Genomic DNA, 20471 nt, shown 5'->3' on the forward strand with positions numbered 1-20471 from the left:
TTAAACCCAAAAATGACAATTTTGTCTATTTTAAGAACATGAGTTTTTAGGAGATTTCCAGGAGCTCCCTGAAAACAAGGAAACCACGGGAACAATATTATAAATTATAATGGTTTAATTTAACAATTTACACCTAGAATTAGTGCTGGGCTTTTGAACCTTCGGAGTCCACTCCAGCAACATAGGCCTAAGGATGGCCCTGATGATATCCAGATCGCGGTCAACGAATTTTCATCACGATGCTGCTTTTTTTTGGTTAACCTATAAACCTCGGTAAAACAGAAGTCATGCTCCAGAAGTCACCCAATAAAACCTACTCAGCCCAGAGATCACCGCGTATAGACATCCCTACAAGTGGTAGATAACTTCACATTATCTGGGCAGCATAGTATCAAATGACGCATTGATTTAAAGAGAGGTTGATATGTGATCAAGGATAGTCGTGCTTTTGGACGCCTCCAAGCGAAAGTGTGGCGAAATAAATCGCTCCGCCTGTCTACAAAAATTAGTGTCAACCAGTGATTCTCTCAACCCCTCTATGTGGATCTGAGACATGAGTACTTTATAGAAATCAACTACAACTTCTTGAACTTGACCAAAGACCGCAATACAAACAGCGATATTCTTGCAAAATGGTATGAACTTCTTATAATCCGAAAGTTACGCTTTAAAAGGGCACTTCTTACGTATAAGGGGCGACCATATTTTTGGCAATCTTTTTTTTTTTTTAGTAAGAAGAAAGGTTGTCGGAGTAACAGAGATGTCTCACAATAACGCTTTTTTAGAATACTAACGCGATTTTTTTTAAGTCTCTTAGGAAAAAATCCGCGATTTTACTTTGTTACACTATAACGTAGAGATTTAGCATCACTTGATGATTCTTACTAAAGCCATAATAATAAGGCTTGTCTTCGAGTCCGAAGATTAGTGAGAAATGCATTATTTCCCGTGGCTGCGCAGCCCCGGCTGTGACATACATATTTTGCCACATCCAGGGCAAGCATAACCGCAGGTGGTCAATTTAGATTTTCTTTTCGCCGTCTGCGTTTGTCCTCGGCAGCAGATTTTTTTATAGTCTTAAATGAGTATCTCGCGGCCTTCGTGAGTGACCTCCAGCTGTCTCGTTCAACCAGGTGCTCTCTTCTATGGCAGCCAAAAAAAGTTGACGCCTAAGCTGGTCTTTGAAACGTTTCCGTGGGGCACCTCTGTTACGTCGACCATCTTTTAGCTCACCAAAAAAAAAGACTGCCTTTGGCATACGTTCGTCTCCCATACCGGATACGTGCCCTACTTAGTGCAACTGTCGGACCATAAGAAATCCCTCTTTACTTTCCATACCGACGTTGTCAAGGACATCACTGTTTGTAGTGCGGTCCTGCCACTGTATGTCAATGATGGAGGGCAAGCATCTTTGGTGAAAGCACTCAAGAAGTCTTAGTTGTTTTCTGTAAAGTGTACATGTCTCAGAGCCTTAATAAATATATTAATTGCAATATTACATGTCAGAAAGTAACCATTTTAGAAGTTACATTGCAAAGACTTTCTTCCAAGCCTATAATAGCCCAATAGTTTTACTAGAAAGAAACAATGGAAAACGTTAAGACGAGAGCTGTGGTTTTCTATAGACCTACTGTTTGGGGGAAGACTTTCTATTCTAAACGCCAAGTACAATTACAATGAGAACTGACAGAACGAAGAAGCAACTCTTCGGATTTGTAGTGTTTACCCGATCGCTCATTTTCGTCATTACAACAATATTCCCAAAATGTCTTCGGATATATATCCTTCCTTAGCAAAGCATTCATCCGAACGAGGCTCGGTCACCTGATATTATTAATAGTTTGAATATTATAACCATTATTTTTGATCATGTACAGCGGAAATCTAGCTAAATATATACAATGATTGTAATATATCATTAATGTTTTGTGACTGTAATTTTTATTTACATTTGATACAAATTTCAAGAACATTAAAATATTTAATTACTATTTTGATTTAAGTATTGTCTTTTTTATTTAAAAAAAAAATAATTTGCTTCATTCATTTCTATATTTCTGCTAAAACAACTGGTGTATGTAACCGACCCACATATGGATTCCAAGATTATCTAGCTGGAATAATGAAACGATTAAGAACATCTTAACATGTGGTAACAGTTTTACAGATTACATTTTAATTAAACAGTCTAAAGTATAATAGGCTCAGAATGGAATTAAAAGCAGTCGTTTCGTTGCTTGTCTCACAAATGATATCCAGAGAAAAGTGTTGTTGTTTTTTTTAATTGAGTAAGTACAAGTCGAAGTCGGAGTCAAGAACCAGTCTAAGAAAAGTCAGTCCAGAACAGAGAATCAAGTGCAAGTCTAGTAAGAGGCGAAGAGATGAAACAGAATTACAGAGTTGATAGGTCGGAATGTGAAGCTTTTGTACAGTCTCTGTTACGTTGTTGCCGATTGTACACTATTAACTGTGATTTACCGAACATTAAAGTGTTACGTTATTTTGAAGCCTTGAGTTGTCAAAGTTCTTCAAGTTGGTGGTGTGTGGCGTCGTGTGGTGCAGTTTGCAAGAGAGTATGTATAGTGAGATATGTTATAACTATGTATTAACAAAGTAAAAATAAAGAAAAAGAAATTAAAGTTCTCTCTTTTAAAGTAAGAGAAATCAACTTTAAAAGAATTTTAGAAAGTTAATTTTTAAACAAATAACAATAACACTAATTCAGAAAGATTTAAGAATTGCTTACTATGACTGTGCAAGTCAAAGTTATATTTTCTCCTACATAATTAGTTGATGAGTAGCTATCATTTCTATTGAGTCGATTAATCTTGATTTTATGATCAGAAATCGGAGCTAATGAAATATAATACAATTAAAAAAAAATATGTTCAAAATATTTTATTAAACGCTAATATAAATGGACTTCAAATCACACAGAATTAAAACAAAAAAAAATGTATTTTCTTGTTGAGAAATAGTTTCTGTAGAATACCCGGCGTTTTCAGGCTAAGAAGAAAATAACCTCACTATTTCTAATGCTGTCTAGTTTAAACTTTAACATTCTATTGCATGAGTAGGTCAAGCATTTTAGAAAATGTCTTATTTAGAAAAAAAAATATTTATATATTAAAATATAAATAATGAAAGCAAAATTATCATTTCATAATCATAAAATCAAAGAAAAATGTATGTCTTTATGCTAAGACTATTTATTCCTGAAAGCAAGGAATATTTTTGTTTATATAGTATTCTACATTTTAATATTCATTTTTGTCTCCTCAAATAGTCTCAATGAGAAATATATTAAAATAAAAAGATGCAGAAACATTTTTGCAAACTTTGTTGCTAAAGGTAACAGCAACAGTTTGTAGTATATGTCATTGTATTAAAAATTTAACCAGGTTACAATTTATAAACAAGTATTTTTTGGTTTCTTCAAAACATAAACTATAAATTAAAAAAAAATCAAGATACTGATTTTCATGTTAGCTACTATATTGGATGAATGCCTGGTAGTTTCGGTTTCACATCCCTCAATTCTGAAGGGACATACGAAATACATAAAACATTTTACAAAAAGTTTACAATTTATCTCATGTAACGGTATCAAAATAAATCTATAAATCAAAGAAGAAGTAAAGAAAACGACTGCATATGCTGTTCTCTGTTGTTAATGTTCCTGTTTTGCATTAAATTTTCCAACTCTTTTGAAACTTTTTTTTGTTACAATTTGTTTCGGGTAGTTCAAATCATGGTTAGCAAACTTCAAAACGGAGAATTAATAAGAAGAAAAAGCTTTGTAAGGTAAGAGATATACACTCGACAAATACTATTTAAATACTAGAGCTGCAATATGTGCAACCATGTTATTGGCCTCTTCAGTTCTAGAGCAACTGTTTGATTTTTGGGGGCAAATAATAAAAAATAAATACAATCTAATTATTTAATTTTTTAGGAAACCTTAAAAATTATTAACCCGCGGACGCCAAGCTACTTCTAGAACGTCGCAGCATGAAAAGACGATTACAAAGAATGTGGCATTTACATACAAAGTGCATACTTAGCCTCAGTAAACAAAAAAAAAATTAATTTTAATTTTAGTAGGTAGTAGACTAGAATAAAATATTTTTATTTTTTGAAAAATTTATTGTACATTTAATAGATATATTTCAATTGTTGAGACTAAAAATACCCCAGCATTTTTTTTTCTTTTTAATATAGTGTAAAAACAATCTCCCTTACAATTATGTAATATTTTAAAGTGGTGTATTTTTATTTAAAATTTTATAAACTTTTAAAAACAAAAAGTAGCCGATGTACCTAAACGTTGCAAGCCATGAAGCATGCTGAGATTTTTTCATTTCAGCCGGACAGACGAATATCTACAATAATCTAATATCGGCCTTTTCTCTAAAAAGGCTTTCAAAACTCTGGTAATAGTTTTAAAAAGTTAGAAAAAAATCGGGTTGCAAGAGTGTTTGGGCTGAGATAGCAATAATGTTGTTTTTACTTAATTAATACTGTAATAACTTCAGGGAAGCATCTCCACGCCATTCATGTTTATTTCAAGCACATCACAAACACACAATAACAATGTCAGCTTCTTCAAAATTTCCAGACTTAGGCGGATCTTCTTTCTTCTTAGTCAAGTCTCTAACAGTGTGTATGTTCTGCACTAGCCTCACAAGTCCAGAAAACAAACAAGTTCATAACAGTTTAGTGTAGATGATTTGACAGGTCGATCTATGAAAGCCACAGGCGGCAAGAAGCGTTTTCCCCACGATACCATCTGCACAGTTCTCCTCAGATGCCCCTTTCTCCAGCTGACCAGTCTGTTCTTGAGACAATGTTGTCTTTCATTGTCGATGACGCCAGCTACATGACACATATAAAGTTTCTATAGCAGTCATAGTTGTAGTTTCCTTAGATGGTGGTCTTGTAAAGATTTCGTTATCCCACAGAGATCCAGTTTTCCTGTAGCTCCTCTGGCATGCATTTTACTAGGATCTCTTCTGCCATTTATTTTGCAGGCATTTTCTATGCCATAAATTTGCATTTATCTCTATTCGAGATTCAGACCAAAAATTCTTGCTACATGCAAGTGTATCAAGATTCGAGTTTCCCCCGTGAGCACCGGCAGATTGATAGAGGTCTTTAAGGTCCACAGCAACAGGCTTAACAACAAAACCAACGTTGTCTTGATATTTTCTGTGAATGGAGGCACTCGTTGCTGGTACATCAGTAGCAACATAAATGTAAGCACATAACAACACAGCCTCTTCACATGTTCTAGACTTGAATGGCGGTGTGGATGTCAAGTGTTAAAACAATACTAAGAAAAGGAAAATCCACGATTTCTACAATTCTACTACATAAAAATATTCACGCTCCTCATTCCGCATTTAATGTTTTGGACACATACAAAAATACATTTACACAGACTATAATGAAATATATTAAAATAAAAATGGGGATATTAATCAAACATTGTTATAAGATAACTAGCTACTATTTTATTTATTTTGAAATTTTCCAGCTTTAAAAACAAACATGTTTTTTTTTAACTAAGTGTCACCCCTACTTGGTCTTATCCAGTAAGGACATTATTCCCACACCCCTTAGTGACGCCACTGATGTATATGTATAATTATGTTATGCACGAAATAATGTAAATAAGTACCAAAAGAAAATTGTTTTTTGATTAATTTAGAAATTAAATAAAAAAAAAAGAAATACGCATTTGTACATACAAAACTATCTCTTTCTCTCTCTCTCTCTCTGTACATATATAAATAATTATTAGACCAATGATTATACCTTCGACCGTTATTTCGATAGGTCTACTGAAAACAAAGTCACCATTTGGTAATTCAGCTTTACATTTGTATGTCCCAGCATCAATACATTGAAAGTCGAATGCTGTCACAATTATTCTGATGGTTTGTCTGTTTGTGGAATTTTCACCTCCGCTGTATTGAACTAGCCACTGGTTTGGTAGGTTCTATGTAAAAATAACATGAAACTACATTACAAAAATTAAAAAAAAAATCTTCTTAGCAAAGTTCACTACTGTGATTTCTTTTTATACTTAATAACATTACTTATCCTATAACATTTTAATATAATCTAGAATTTGTTTTAACAAAAAACACAAAAAGGGTAAATAGGTTGATATAAATGAAAAAAAAATGGTTTGCATTGTTTCCTACTAATAACAAGTTATGCTTACTATGATCTATCTATCTATCTATCTATCTATCTATCTATCTATCTATCTATCTATCTATCTATCTATCTATCTATCTATCTATCTATCTATCTATCTATCTATCTATCTATCTATCTATCTATCTATCTATCTATCTATCTATCTATCTATCTATCTATCTAGCTATCTATCTATCTATCTATCTACCAATCTATCTATCTATCTATCTATCTATCTATCTATCTAACTATCTCTATCTATCTATCTATCTATCTATCTATCTATCTATCTATCTATCTATCTATCTAACTATCTATCTATCTATCTATCTATATCTATATCTATATCATATATTGTTACGAATCTCCCTATCCAGGCTCGCTGCAAATTGCACCAAACGACACCACCAACTTAAAAAATTTGACAACTCTGGGCTTCAAAATAACGTTATAGTTTAATGTCAATAAATAACAGCCAATACTGTACAATTGGCAGCACGTAACACAAGACTGTGCAAATATCTCTCCGCCGTATCAAATCTTGCAATGTTCTCTCTGTCTCGTCTCGGACTTGTACTGAGCCGTTGTAACGAACTGTTGATCGGGAAGTTGTGACTGACTGGTCTCTGATACAATCGCTCTTTATATAGGGTCCTTGCTGGCCGTCTAGAACCGGACAGAACGTCGCTCGACCATTCTGGGTGGTAAGATGACTACATCCCTCGTGACACTCCTGAGCTATGTTCACGACGTCGATCCTTCCCGAACCATCATGTTGACACTCGTCTCGGCCGATCGTCGTAACTCATCACAGTTTAACCGCTCGTCTAGCGCTGGCCTGGGGTCATTTGCTTCGGCTGACTACACACACACACCACTACCCCCATCTGCGCCAACACCAGGTTTATAACAATATTTATATATATATATATATCGACGTTAGAACGTGATACCGACAAGATATTAATATTAGTGAGTTAGATTATGTCTATTACATTTAGTTTTATATCATATCTAGTTGATTTGTTTCGATTATAATAAAAGATGTAATTAGCATTGTTCGCATAAAAGCTATTAAAGTTATTTCAAGTTTCACTAGCTAAGATATACTAAGCCTACAGTGGTTTAGTTGTTCACCAGCAGTTTGGTGTTACATGTCAACGACCAAAGGTAATTCTTATCTTCTTATCTATAAAATACAGACATCACTTCCAATTCTAATACCAATCTGGAAAAATTAGCTTTTGTTTCAATTTGTCCTAGAATATAGAACAAGAGCGGTGTCTTAATATTTGTGTCTTTCTGAGTATTTTATTAGTTATATGTTTGTATTTGTAGATTTTAATTTAATGTATTTGTTTAACTTCTATCCTGAAGGTTATTAAATTAAGTGATTTTAATAAAGTGTTACTTAAGTGTAAATATTCATTAGTTATAAATATTACTGCTCTATTATGTGTCTGTTCAGGTTTGAGTTGAGAGATCCCAAATACAGGATGTATTTTCTATCACTCGCCTACCTAAAGTTAAATAACATTTAAGTTATAACCTTTAAAAAGAACATCAGATAAACACACAAAGTATGATATCACTTACATCATTATTATGTTTGACAGTAGAAAAAGGTTTGTAATCAGCGATCTCTGTATACCATGATTGAATGCTTTTTCTAATTAATGACAATCCAGCCAAGTAGTCCTGATTAGGTATTACTTTAAGTCCAGGAAACTTTGTAACATCACAAGTCATATTGAATATGTCACCAACACGGTGCTGTGTTGAGGTTACAATTGGTTGTTGAGGTAAAACTGAAAAATAAATCTTAAAACATAAATAATTATAAAAATAAATTTTATTGATTAGCCTTTTGTTATGCTATATTATGTTGTTATTGTCAGAAAAGGTAATAGAAATTAACACTCCACTACCTATAAAATGCTTTCAATGGCATGCGTCTTCAATAGCCTCTAACAACCTGTCTAGCTTCCGGACTTTATGTGTGGCTGTGATAATTTCTGTTTATTTATTACTGGGTATTTCTTCTAATATTATTTACAAGTCGACCGGCGGCGTAGCATGCGCCACTATTTTGCAGGGACGGCCATACGCCACAGCAACCTATCTGACCGCAGTGGGTCTCACACTTTCATAGGACCCGCACTAATTCTATGTGTAAATTATTAAATTACACCATTTTATAACTTATAACAGATTTCTCCCGGCCGCATGATTTTCCAGGAGCTCATGGAAATCTCCTGAAATAGATAAATATCTGAAAAAGTCTAGGAAATCTCCGGAAATTCTTAAAAAATCTTTTGAAAACTCATACAAATCTGATGAAATATATAGACAAAATTGTAATTTTGGGGTGTCATTCAATATGGAAAACGCCTATTCTACTGGCGATAAATAAAGGCATTATGCATTAGCCGTAATTGTGTAATCTGGTGAAAGAAGCTTCTTGCGCCTCAAACTAATGAAGGGTGTAGCACTACTACTAAACAAGGAAGCTTTCAAAAGTCTTTTAGAATGGGAACCAGATTCAGAAAGAATAATTAAAGCCAATTTTTTTGTCTAAGTTCAAAAATGTTCACATCATTATGTGCTATGCTCCCACTAACCTTGCAAGTGATACTGACAAAAATACATTCTATGACCAACTGCAAAGTATAGTTGACAAAATACCTACAAGAGATGCTTTGATTGTCATGGGAGACTTGAATGCCAAAGTGGGAAGTGACAACAGAGAGAGAGAGAGAGAAAAGTATGGGCACCCATGGACTTGGCACCATAAATGAAAATGGAGAAATTGTTGCAGACTTCTGCACATTTAATAAATTAGTGATCGGAGGCAGCATTTTCCAACAAAAAATGCCACAAAGTGACATGTGTTTCACCAGACAATAAAACAGAGAATCAAATCGACCACGTTACCATACGGCGCAACTGGAGAAGCACATTACTAGATGTAAGAAAAAGAAGAGGAGCAGATATTGGCTCAGACCACCACCTAGTTGTTGCCAAACTAAAAATGAAGCTGGCCAGTAATAAAACAGAAAGAAACAAAAGGAAAAGATTCGACCTAGTCAAGCTCCACAACACACATATTAAAAAGGATGTCCAACTTTCCCTTCAAAATAGATTTGCTGTGCTACAACTAGATGAGGTCGAACAAAGCGTTGATAAATCTTGGCAAAATTTCAAAGAAATTATTACTGAAACAATCAATGAAGTACTAAGCATTAACCCTAAGAAGAAAAAACAGTGGATTAGTGATGAGACATGGAAATTAATTGATGAGAGGAAATGCGCTAAACAGGCAGTTAACCTAGCAAAAACAAGAAACCACAAGCAACAATCAAAACAAGACTACCAAGCAGTTTCACAGAAAGTCACCAAAATGCTTAGACAAGACAAACGATTATTTTACAATAATCTGGCAGAACAGGCAGAAGAAGCAGCAGGTAAAGGAGATATACAACAACTATACAAAATCACCAAACTTCTCAGTACCAAAAAGGCTAATTGCAATGTTCCTTTCCGAGACAAATACGGAAAACTACTTTCTTCAATAAATGAACAACTTGAAAGATGGAAATAATATTTTCAAGAAGTGCTCAATAGACCTAAACCACGAAATCCACCAGATCTAAATGCAGGACCAACACTAGACATAAACATGGAAGAAATAACAAAAGAAGAAATAAGGAATGCACTCAAACAAATGAAGACAGGTAAAGCTGCTGGAATTGACAACATACCACTCGAAGTCCTAAAAGAAGGAGGAAGTGAAATAGTTGACCAAATGCACAAACTATTCAACAAAATTTGATTAACAGAAACACCACCGGGTGAGTGGAAAAAGGGCTTGCTAATAAAAATACCAAAGAGTGGAGATCTATCACAATGTGAGAAATGGCAAGGCATCACTTTGCTGTCAGTACCAAGCAAGATTTTCAGCAGAATCCTACTAAACAGACTAAAGGGTGCATGTGATGAACACCTAAGGGAAGAACAGGTCGGATTCAGAAAAGTGAGATCTTGTGCTGACCAAATAGCTACACTTAAAATAATTGTAGAACAATGTGTCAAATGGCAATCTCCTCTCTATGCAACTTTTGTTGACTTTGAAAAAGCTTTTGATAGTGTCGACAGAGAATCTATCTGGACTGTAATGAGACATTATGGGATCCCCAAAAAAATAATAACCAAAATCAAGAACCTTTATGATGGTTTCACCAGCCAAGTAACCCACTGTGGCAAGCTGTCATAAGAATTTCCAGTCATAACAGGAGTCAAACAGGGATGTCTTCTTTCACCACTCCTGTTCCTTCTAGTACTGGATTGGGTCACAAAAGAAGCCTACTCTAACGAAGGAAAAATAATCCAATGAACTCTCACACAAAAGTTGGAAGATCTGAAATTCGCTGATGACATAGTCCTATTATCACACAGAGTACAGGATATGCAAGAAAAGGTCACAGCTTCAAGCGAAGTAGAAAAAAAAGAAGGCCTCAAAATAAATCATTAAAAAACTAAAGTACTTAAAGTAAACCATAAACAAATGGGAGACATAGTATTGATTTCTCAGACAATAGACCAAGTAGAAAATGTTATATACCTTGGGAGTGTAGTCAGTATATCAGGTGGAACAGATGACGACATTAAACGCCGTATAAATCTAGCGCGTCAGACATTTACACAGCTAAAACCAACCTGGAAATCTCCTTATATCTCAAACAAGACTAAACTAAGAATCTTTAACTCTATTTCAAGGCTGTCCTACTGTATGGAAACATAAAGAACAACTAAAGCCACAACAAAAAAAATACAGACCTTCATCAACAGATGTCTGAGAAATACCCTAAAAATATTCTAAAAATATACTTAAAGTATCCTAAAAATTCACTGTTATGACAAAGTAGAAAACACCAAACTGTGGGAGTCGAGTGGACAGAAAAATAAAGAAGTGCAGATCTTAGAGAGGAAGTAAAGATGGATTGGTCACACCCTTAGAAAAGATACCACCAATAGAGCTAGACAGGCCTTAGAGTGGAACCCCCAGGGAACAAGAAGCAGAGGAAGACCAAAAAGAACATGTACTTCAGAAGCAGAGAAGACCGGAAAGAGCTAGGACGCCATGAAAAAGCTAGCAAGAGACCGTGGAGAGTGGCGTGTTTTTGTCGAGGCCCGATGTTCCATGAGGATCTCAAAGGAGTGATGATGATGATAAATGATTCTCGTAGATAGATTGAAACATTCATTAATTATTGCTATTGAGCTTTATCTATGTAGGAAATAAAATTTTCATTGTAAGACTTCGATACACGCAAGCCTCGTAAAGTTCATGGGATAACTCTATCCGCAGAAATAAAAGAGTGATCTTTTTTTTACTTTTTCTTCTCGTCCAAACTCTTGAGCAAAGAAGAGAGTTGTATATAGATAGATTTATAGGACCCGCTCTAATTCAAGGTGTATACATTATTAAATTCAACCATTGTATAACTTAAAAGAAATTTTCCACCCCCTCATGGCGTTTTACCAGGAGCTCCTGGAAATCTTTCGAAATCGCCAAATATGCAAATAAAAAGTCCTTAAAACATACGGAAATATATAGACAAATAGTCATTTTGGGGTGTCATCTGGTGAAAGAAGCTTTTCGAATCTCAAACTACTAAAGAATTACTTGAGTTCAACAATTCTCAAAGATAGATTGAAACATTTGATAATTCTTGCTATTGGGCCTGTTATATGTAGGAAACAGAATTATTATGATATACTCTATGATTTTGCTACACGCAATGTTCGTAAAGTAATTCTGTACGTAGTTAAGAATGGATAAAATGCATAGACGAATTTACTGTCTAATACAAACTCACTTATTTTTCACTTATTTTCCGCTTCCCTACCCAAACTTGGCGCCTCGAAATCCATTTCGCATAGAAACCCACAATAGTTAAGTACGGCCCTGCTAGTTACATATATATATATACATAGTAGTCCGGAGCTGCTGTTTTGTGTTTGTAAAATGTTTGTTTGTAAAATGTTTTACAATGTTTCGAATGTTCCGTCAGAGTTAAAGATAGTTTACTTCCTAGTCCAAACCTTCCGCAGGATAAAAGGGGGATGGAAGCGGGCAGGGTTTGATAAATTTAAACGACAGTCCACCTCTCAGGCAGCCATCCGTAGTGTGAACAGTACTCTTGTATTTTCTCGTGGTCTATCGCATAAATGAGATAGTGATTTTTCATTTACTTCTTGTTTAAACTTTTGAGGGAAGAAGAGATTTTTTATATAGATGTTTCAAACAGAATAATCAAGACAGAGATTATATAAATGATTTGATAATACACTAAAGAAACAAATGTGTTCTCTTTTAATTTCTTTATTAACATTCTTCAAATTAAAAATATTAAATTTTAAATTTAATAATTTTACTTAGATATCTTATAAAATGAAACTTTCTAATACTAATTTTAACTGATATAACTAATTACTGAAATAAATTTTATGATACAAATTCAATTTAAATAACTTCAACTACTGGACCCGCAAAGGACAGTTACTATAAAAATCGTTCAAATGTGAGGACCACAACTAACTTTCTCCTAATTTATACTTTTCTCAATTGTACTTTCCAGAATCATAGAAACTTCTTCCGTAATTATTTTATTAACTGTGACCTTCTAGAAGCTGACGTATGCTTTTTTCCCTTATCCTTTATCTTTGATTCTATGTCTGTAATTAACTTGTTTACTCTATTCATCTTTAACCTAACCTGGGCCTATAGAAACAAATCAGATAAATTCAAAGTATCGACTCTCGACAGTGGCTCAGATATTAAAACCGGCGATCTGTGTGGATCTCAGAAAATAAGAAAAATAAATATTATTGTATATAGACTTTGAAATAACCTACTCTCACGAGACACCTTTATCCCAAAATGGAAATGTGTATTCTATTATCCGTAATATAAAAATATTTTCCATGAAAAGCTAATATAAGTAAAATTATTCAAACATGTAACATTCAAGAAACGTTGCAAATTAAAAACTTAGAATATCATTTTGTATTTGCCATTGATTTTTCTGGACAGTCATAATGTTGACGTTCTTTGTCAGTAGCAGGACCTGGGATTAATCGTACGGTTATCATAAATCTAATTTTTTTTCCGGTTTCTATAATAGCGTCAGTAGTATATTCATTTAAAAGGAACAGGAAATTTTGTTAGAATTTTAGACTTAATGCAGATTAAATCATTTGTTTGACTGGATAAGAGACCTCCAATTCTATTAAATTAGTTTTGTTAAAAGGCATTTTTGTTTTACAATAAAAGGCTATTACTGGAAATATTTCTATCACAAAATAAAATGAGTAAGATTATTTTTTTCTTTCAGACCACTCTACAGAGTCAGCTATGAATGTTTAGGTATAATGCAAACTCAATAGTCACAAAGATAAAAGTTGCTTTTTAAAATATAGTCTATATAGATAATTAAATATAAATAATGTAATGACTTCGAATTTAGCAGCTGGGCTATTGCTATTGTAATATACTGCTTTCTGATGATCGAAATTGTTTAAGAAAATCATCTAACTGGTGGGTAAAAAAAAAGCGTAAAGAAATCAAGACTTGTATGTATTGTTACGTATTTCTGAATCTTCTGGCTAAACGCATTAGTAGGCACACAAATAAAATTACTGCAAAGAACTTGACGACCCAACTTTCAGTTTCATATAACTTTTAATAATTATTAACTCTAACAATTCGTCACTGTAACATGTAGCGTAGAAGACTGTACAATATCTGTCAGTTTAAAGTTAGCTATACTTCGTTGTAATTCATCTCTTCACTTCGTTGCAATTCATCTCTTCTCAACTTGCATCGAGCCGTATTCCACAGAACAGACCAACGACACACTTCCCAGTGTCGCTCCAGGTCTCCCAAAGCTGAACCAAGTCTTAGTCAAGTCTACCGAATCAGAGCCGCACACGTCTTACATCGACTGTATCGGCTGTAACGGCTCAAGTCCACTGTAGTTCGCTGTATAGACTTTAAAGACAGTAGTCCACTCCAGTTAACTCTAACCTAGTTAACTTGCATCGAGTCGTACACATTTCTCTTCCACTAGAGCCGCACACGTCTTACATCGTCTGTACTGACTCACTCACGACTGACTTTCACATTAACTCTCTTGCTTATATAGTCCCTAATCTCTCCTCCAAAGTTGCACAAACACTTCTAGTACCATCTGGAACAACACATGAGGTAACGTCACATCCTGTCTTTGTTTTTACATGTAGATTCCAGAGAACACCTGCTGCAGTGTCATCATGCCGGGCCACACGTCTTGACCTCTATCTGTCATTGTTCATTTGCAACTGCCCCCTTCTTAGATCTGTTTGGAACAACAAGTGAGGACACGTCACATCCTGTCTTTGTTTATACGCGTAGATTCCAGGGAACACTCGCTGATGTGTCATCTCGCCGGGGTCATATGTTGACCTCTACCGATCACTGTTCATTTGTAGCACTATTTTAGTTCTGTTTGCAGCCTTACATGTTCGAATTGCATTATGTGAATATAGGTTTTATTTAGTAATAGATAGATCCTAACTCGGTCTCTAATGACTATCACAGAAGCGTTAGATCTGCTGCACGAGATACTTTCTGCTACTATAAAAATTTTTGTAAAATGTTTTAAGTGTTTCGGATGTTGAAGATAATTAATTCCTAGTCCAAACCTCTCACAGCACGATGGGGGTATGGGAGCGGGCAGGATTTCAACCCTTACCATTGATAAATCTGAACGACAGTTCAGCGCGCAAACCGCAAGACCAGGCAGCCATAAGAATTAGAGCACATCAATTTGATATCCTTTCCTTGTCATGTTGTTGATAGATAATTTAGGTTAAAAAAAAATTTCCTGAATTTGGTAATTTACAAACAAAAGGTGTTATAGATCTAGAGAAAGTTTAATAATACATGTTTAATTTTGAATGTATTTAATACCCATTGCACGTATTTTAACAATCCCCATAAATTTTACTGTCCTAAATGTGAAATACTACAGTTTAAAAAAACAGAAAAAAAAATGTTTTTAAACATTCATAACTTATTTAATGATTAGATAAAAGAAATGAATATCGATAAATATATTACACTTGGATACAAAATAATGCTCTACTTCTAAGTATTTTAAATGTATAGATATAGATCCTTTAACTTCTAAAACTAGATCATAGAAAAGACAGAGAGATATAACAAAAAAAAACAACAGACAGTGGATATAAGATTTGTAATATAAGAAAATCTTATATATTCAGATTTAATTTATGACAAACATTTAAAGCTAATATTTCTTTCGATTTCAAATAATAAGAAAGTCATTTATTTTTTGTCTTATTTTAGTTACACAAATTAAACAAATGAGAAACAAAATAAAAAACAAAGCTTCATTCAGAGACTAAGAGCTTATTGAAACAAACTAAAAAGATAAAAGACCTACTTGGGAAAGTACGAATAGTGAAGTTTAGTTTGCTCTGTTCACCAGTATTGTTTAAAACTATACAGTAGTAAGTGTTTCCATCATCAGTTTCTTGTAGCTCAAATTCTAGTTCAGAGGTATAATTACTTATTGCACAGCCAGTGGAAACAATAGATTGCGATGTGTTGTAATTACTGACTTCACCAGTTGCTGGATATTCTTTAGCTGAGTCTTTTGCAGTTTGTTTCCATATTATTAAGAGGCTGGGAGGTCCCTAGAATTAAAAAATAAAAAAAGACTCAAAAACAAATCCTCAAAAATGGTATTCAACATAATAAAAATAGCTAAAAATAATTGTTATGAATTTTAAAAAATTATTACTCAGTAACATTCTTATTAAATATTTAATGATTCAAACATTTTTCCCATTCAATTTTAATAAATTATTGTTTCATTCAGTAAGCTACTGCTAGAAATACCTCATATAGTTCGCGTCCAATTAACCTAAAACATTACACAGATTGATACATAATAATAAATAGAAGATGGTCGTTATGCATTTAGGATAGGGTAAAAAATTTAGGTTAGAGCATTGTAGTGACCTAATAAAACACTATAGGAAGACATGTCTTGAAGCTAGGCTTTATTGAACAAGAATGACAAAACAGTTCACATAACACAGTACACACACACACACACACACAAGCTGATATGGACACCATTACATTTTGACACACTAGAACAGATCAGTTCACAACACACAACAGGAAACATAAATACACAACATTCACGCCCCGTTTAGTTTCTTTTCGCTCTACTTCTGAGATTATACGAGTGCTGTAGGGGCGTATCTCTGGCAGGTGAATTTTGTCCATTTTCAATAAAGTTTTCTTCTGCTTTTAAAGCAGGTGGAACCATGTTCTCTACAGATGTCTCTATGTCACTCCTAGAAGCCACTGAGTGTTGGGAGACACCCGGAGAAGTCTCAGTGTTACCAGGAGCAAGTTGATGTTGAAAGACCTCAGAAGATGTTTCAAAGCCTCTTGGAGTGAAATCATGTACTACGGTCTCTGAAGATGAGTAGCCTCTCGGAGCCAAATGGTGTAGTGAGACAGTTTCTTCCCGTCCATTTGGAAGACGTATGTGGGCATAGTTCTGATTAGCTTCAATAAGCTCCACTACATCTACCAGCTGTTCATATTTGCTTTGCCTCGCATGTCTTCTCATCAGGACAGGCCCTGGAACAGATAGCCAGGTCGGCAGAGACACACCACAGGCGGACCTTCATTTGTAGGGAAATAGTCTTTCGTGAGGCGTCATGTTTGTAGCAGTGCTTAGCAGAGATCTAATTGAATGGAGAGCGTCGTTTAGGGCTAGCTCCCATTGTGTATTAGGTAGTCCTCTTGACCTGACGACAAGAAGAATTGACTCCCAGAGAGTCGAGTTCAGTTTTTCTACTTGCCCATTTCCTTTGACATTGTATGCTGTGGTTCTGCTTGTTACTATGCCTTTACTTCTGAGGAAAGATCGTAGCTCTTCAGACATGAAGGATGATCCCCGGTCGGAATGTAAATACGAGGGCGTGCCGAAAATGCTGAATAGGTTTGTGAAGCATCTAATTACTGTTTGAGTAGACATGTCAGGACATGCATATGCAAAAGGAAACCTTGAGTACTCATCAATAATTGTCAATAATTATTTATTTTTAGTGGTAGAAGAGAGTGGTCCTTTAAAGTCAACACTAAGTCTCTCAAATGGTGATGTTGCTTTTACTAACCTGCCGGCAGATGGTTGATAAAAACGAGGTTTTATCTCTGCACAGATGGGGCAATTGTTTACTACAGTTCTTATTTCTTCAACTACATGTGGGAGATTCTTTTACCGGACGAAATGGAGCATTCGCACTATGCCTGGATGACAAAGAGTGTTGTGAAGTTCTTTTAAAGACCTAGTGGTGGTTGTACTTGCACAGAATCCACGAGAAAGAGCATCGGCGGCCATGTTGTCAGCCCCCGGCCGGTAACACACATCAAAACTGTACATTGATAGTTCTATTCTCCACCTCTGAATTTTGTCGTTTTTTATTTTACCGTAATGGCGAGGGTTAAGTATGAATGATACGGACCTTTGATCCGTGGTGAGTTTGAAATGCGACCCTAATAGAAAATGTCTCCATTTCTTGATTGATTCCATTATAGCCATTGCTTCTTTCTCTACGGAGGATTGACGTCTCTCGCTAAAAGATAGTGTTCTGGAGAAGAAGGCAACTGGTCTTTTGTTCTGGGATTATGTAGCGGATATAGCGATATCCGATGCATCTGTTTCAACCTCCAGCGGCGTTTTGTGGTCTACATTAGTGACAACAGCCATTTCTAGTTCTTTTTTAACGCTTGAAATGTATCTTTGACTCTCTCAGGGATTGGGAAAGTTCTGTTGTATACCAAGGGATGGATCTTATCTGAGAAATGCCCTATCCAGTTGGCATAGTAGGAGAATAGACCAACAGCTCGCTTTTGTGCATTTAGGTACTCGGGTGGAAGAAGTTGACACAAGGGCAGTAGTCTGTCGGGGTCTGGCTTCATCTCATTATGTGACACTTCATAACCTAGTAATGTTATTGTTGAGGATGCGTATGCACACTTTTCCTCATTAAGAGTTAGTCCATATTTTTTTATAGCCCCAAGAAATTTATGCAGATTTTTATCATGCTCTTCTCTGTCCTTACCACAAATGGTGATGCTATCAATATAAGCATATGTAACCTCCAGTGACTCTTGTTCTATGATCTTGTCGATTGTTCGTTGAAAACAGGCTACCCCGTTAGTTACTCCAAAAAGTATCCTACAGAATTGCTATAATTTATCTCCAGCTTCAAAGGCAGTATAGGAGCGATCAGTCTTCCTTAGGGGGATCTGATGGTATGCGTTGCGCAGATCAAGGGTGCTAAATATTTCATATTTAGCTATTTAAGAGACCATCAATGCGTGGTAAGGGATAAACATCTCGAAGTGTGAACCGATTAATAGTTTGGCTGTAGTCCACTACCATTCTTCGTTTGTGTCGTTCGTTAGTTGTTATTTAGACTTGAGCCCGCCATGAGATGACGAGGGCTCGATGATGCCATTTTTAAGAATCTCTCAGCTTCTGATATGATGAATAGAGTGTCGTTTGCAGAATATCGTCTGGATTTTGTGGCGATAGGTCGACACTCTTTAAGCATATTTTGGAAAAGAGGAGCGGGTTCGACATTAGCAGCTTTCATTCCATTTAACACCATTGTTTAAAAGTGATCTGTACACTCTCGTGTTGTTCAAGGAAGTCATGGCCTAAAATAACATCCTCACAGAGGTTGTCAAGTATGTGTAGCTAGAAGTCTTTATAAATGGAGCCTTTACTCTCAATGTCAGCATTAACATGGCCTCGAGTATAACCAGTTAGGTTCGTGTTGGCCATAGATATATGTTTTGATGAGTGAAAAGTTTTGAATCTATACTTTCTGACGGTCCATGCAGAAATGTAACTGTCCGAACTACCTGTTTCGATGAGGGCGTCAAGGGTAATGTTGTTAACTTGTATCTTCTTTACAGCACGAGATAGAGAAAACGAAGAGGCGGCTGTTTTTGTATACGCCGCTGAATCAGAGTTATGTCTGTAAACTGTAGAAAGTTTTGATTTGCATACCTTTTTGTAGTGTCCCTTTTTATCGCATTTTTTGCAGGTTGCATCTTTAGCGGGACATTTGCTACGAGAGTGGATATCACCTCCACAAAAGTAGCACTTGCCTTGAGCAGCAGCTATTGTACCGGTTGTCGAATCAATCGTGTCTTCTACAGCAGAGCAAAGTGGCAATTCCGACGTAGTGGATTGTTGTGCTTGTGGTGTTTGAAAAGTTCTGGCTTGTTGCGAGTTATATGTTGCAGAATGTTTCTGTGCCATCTCAAAGATCTAGCTACCTCCAATGACTTTGCGAGATCCAGAGATGAGTACTCTAAAAGTCTCTGCCTAATCTCTGGTAATGACATGCCACTAATGAATGCGTCTCTGATGGCCTCGTTCTGGTTTTCGAGGGCAGTGACTGCTCTGAAATGGCAGTCTTTAGCCAGCAATCTCAATTTTTGAATATATTTGTCAACACTCTGTCCCGTTTCCTGTTTACAATTGGATAGGAGATAGCGAGCATAAACCTCATTGGTTTGTTTGACATAGAGTCCGTTTAGTGTGTTTACAGCAGATTCAAAGTCAGTACAGTCAGATATCAATTCAAACACAGCATATGAGATGAAGTTACATAGAAGATCGAACTTCTCACCTTCTGATACAGCTAGTTTTAATGCGAATTTTTCAAATGTGTGAAGCCAGTGCTTCCAGATCCTTGAGCGTCCGGATCTTCCACCACCAATCTTTCAGGTCTTAGAAAACGATCCATACTTAAGGTTAGAAGCACAATAAATCCACAAGATTCTTGTTCAATAAATTGTAGTGACCTAATAAAACACTACAGGAAGACATGTCTTGAAGCTAGGCTTTATTGAAAAAGAATGACAAAACAGTTCACATAACACAGTACACACACACACACAAGCTGACCTGGACACCATGACATTTTGACACACTAGAACAGATCAGTTCACAACTCACAACAGGAAACATAAATATACAACAAGCATAAAAACCGTTGTTTAAGAAATTCGAATTAAAAAGATGTGCCTTTAGTATTCTACATCTACTTACCATCTAAAGAAACAATTATTGGATTATTTTAATATTGTTTCTTGT

At 35.3% G+C, this 20471-nt stretch overlaps 1 protein-coding gene across 1 annotated transcript in view; it reads right to left on the reverse strand.

Annotated features, from left to right (window-relative positions):
- LOC106062657 (neural cell adhesion molecule 1-like) overlaps positions 1-20471 on the reverse strand; it is a 132988-nt gene that overhangs the window by 17555 nt on the left and 94962 nt on the right. Inside the window, exons 9-12 of the mRNA XM_056009819.1 lie at positions 15717-15969; positions 7804-8015; positions 5818-6001; positions 2747-2853 (exon numbers count right to left, since the gene is read on the reverse strand). Coding sequence (XP_055865794.1) covers positions 2747-2853; positions 5818-6001; positions 7804-8015; positions 15717-15969 — 756 coding nt within the window. The remainder of the gene's footprint in view (positions 1-2746; positions 2854-5817; positions 6002-7803; positions 8016-15716; positions 15970-20471) is intronic.

Source organism: Biomphalaria glabrata, chromosome 14 (assembly GCF_947242115.1).
Source record: "Biomphalaria glabrata chromosome 14, xgBioGlab47.1, whole genome shotgun sequence".
In the NCBI taxonomy this organism is placed as follows: Eukaryota; Metazoa; Mollusca; class Gastropoda; family Planorbidae; genus Biomphalaria; species Biomphalaria glabrata.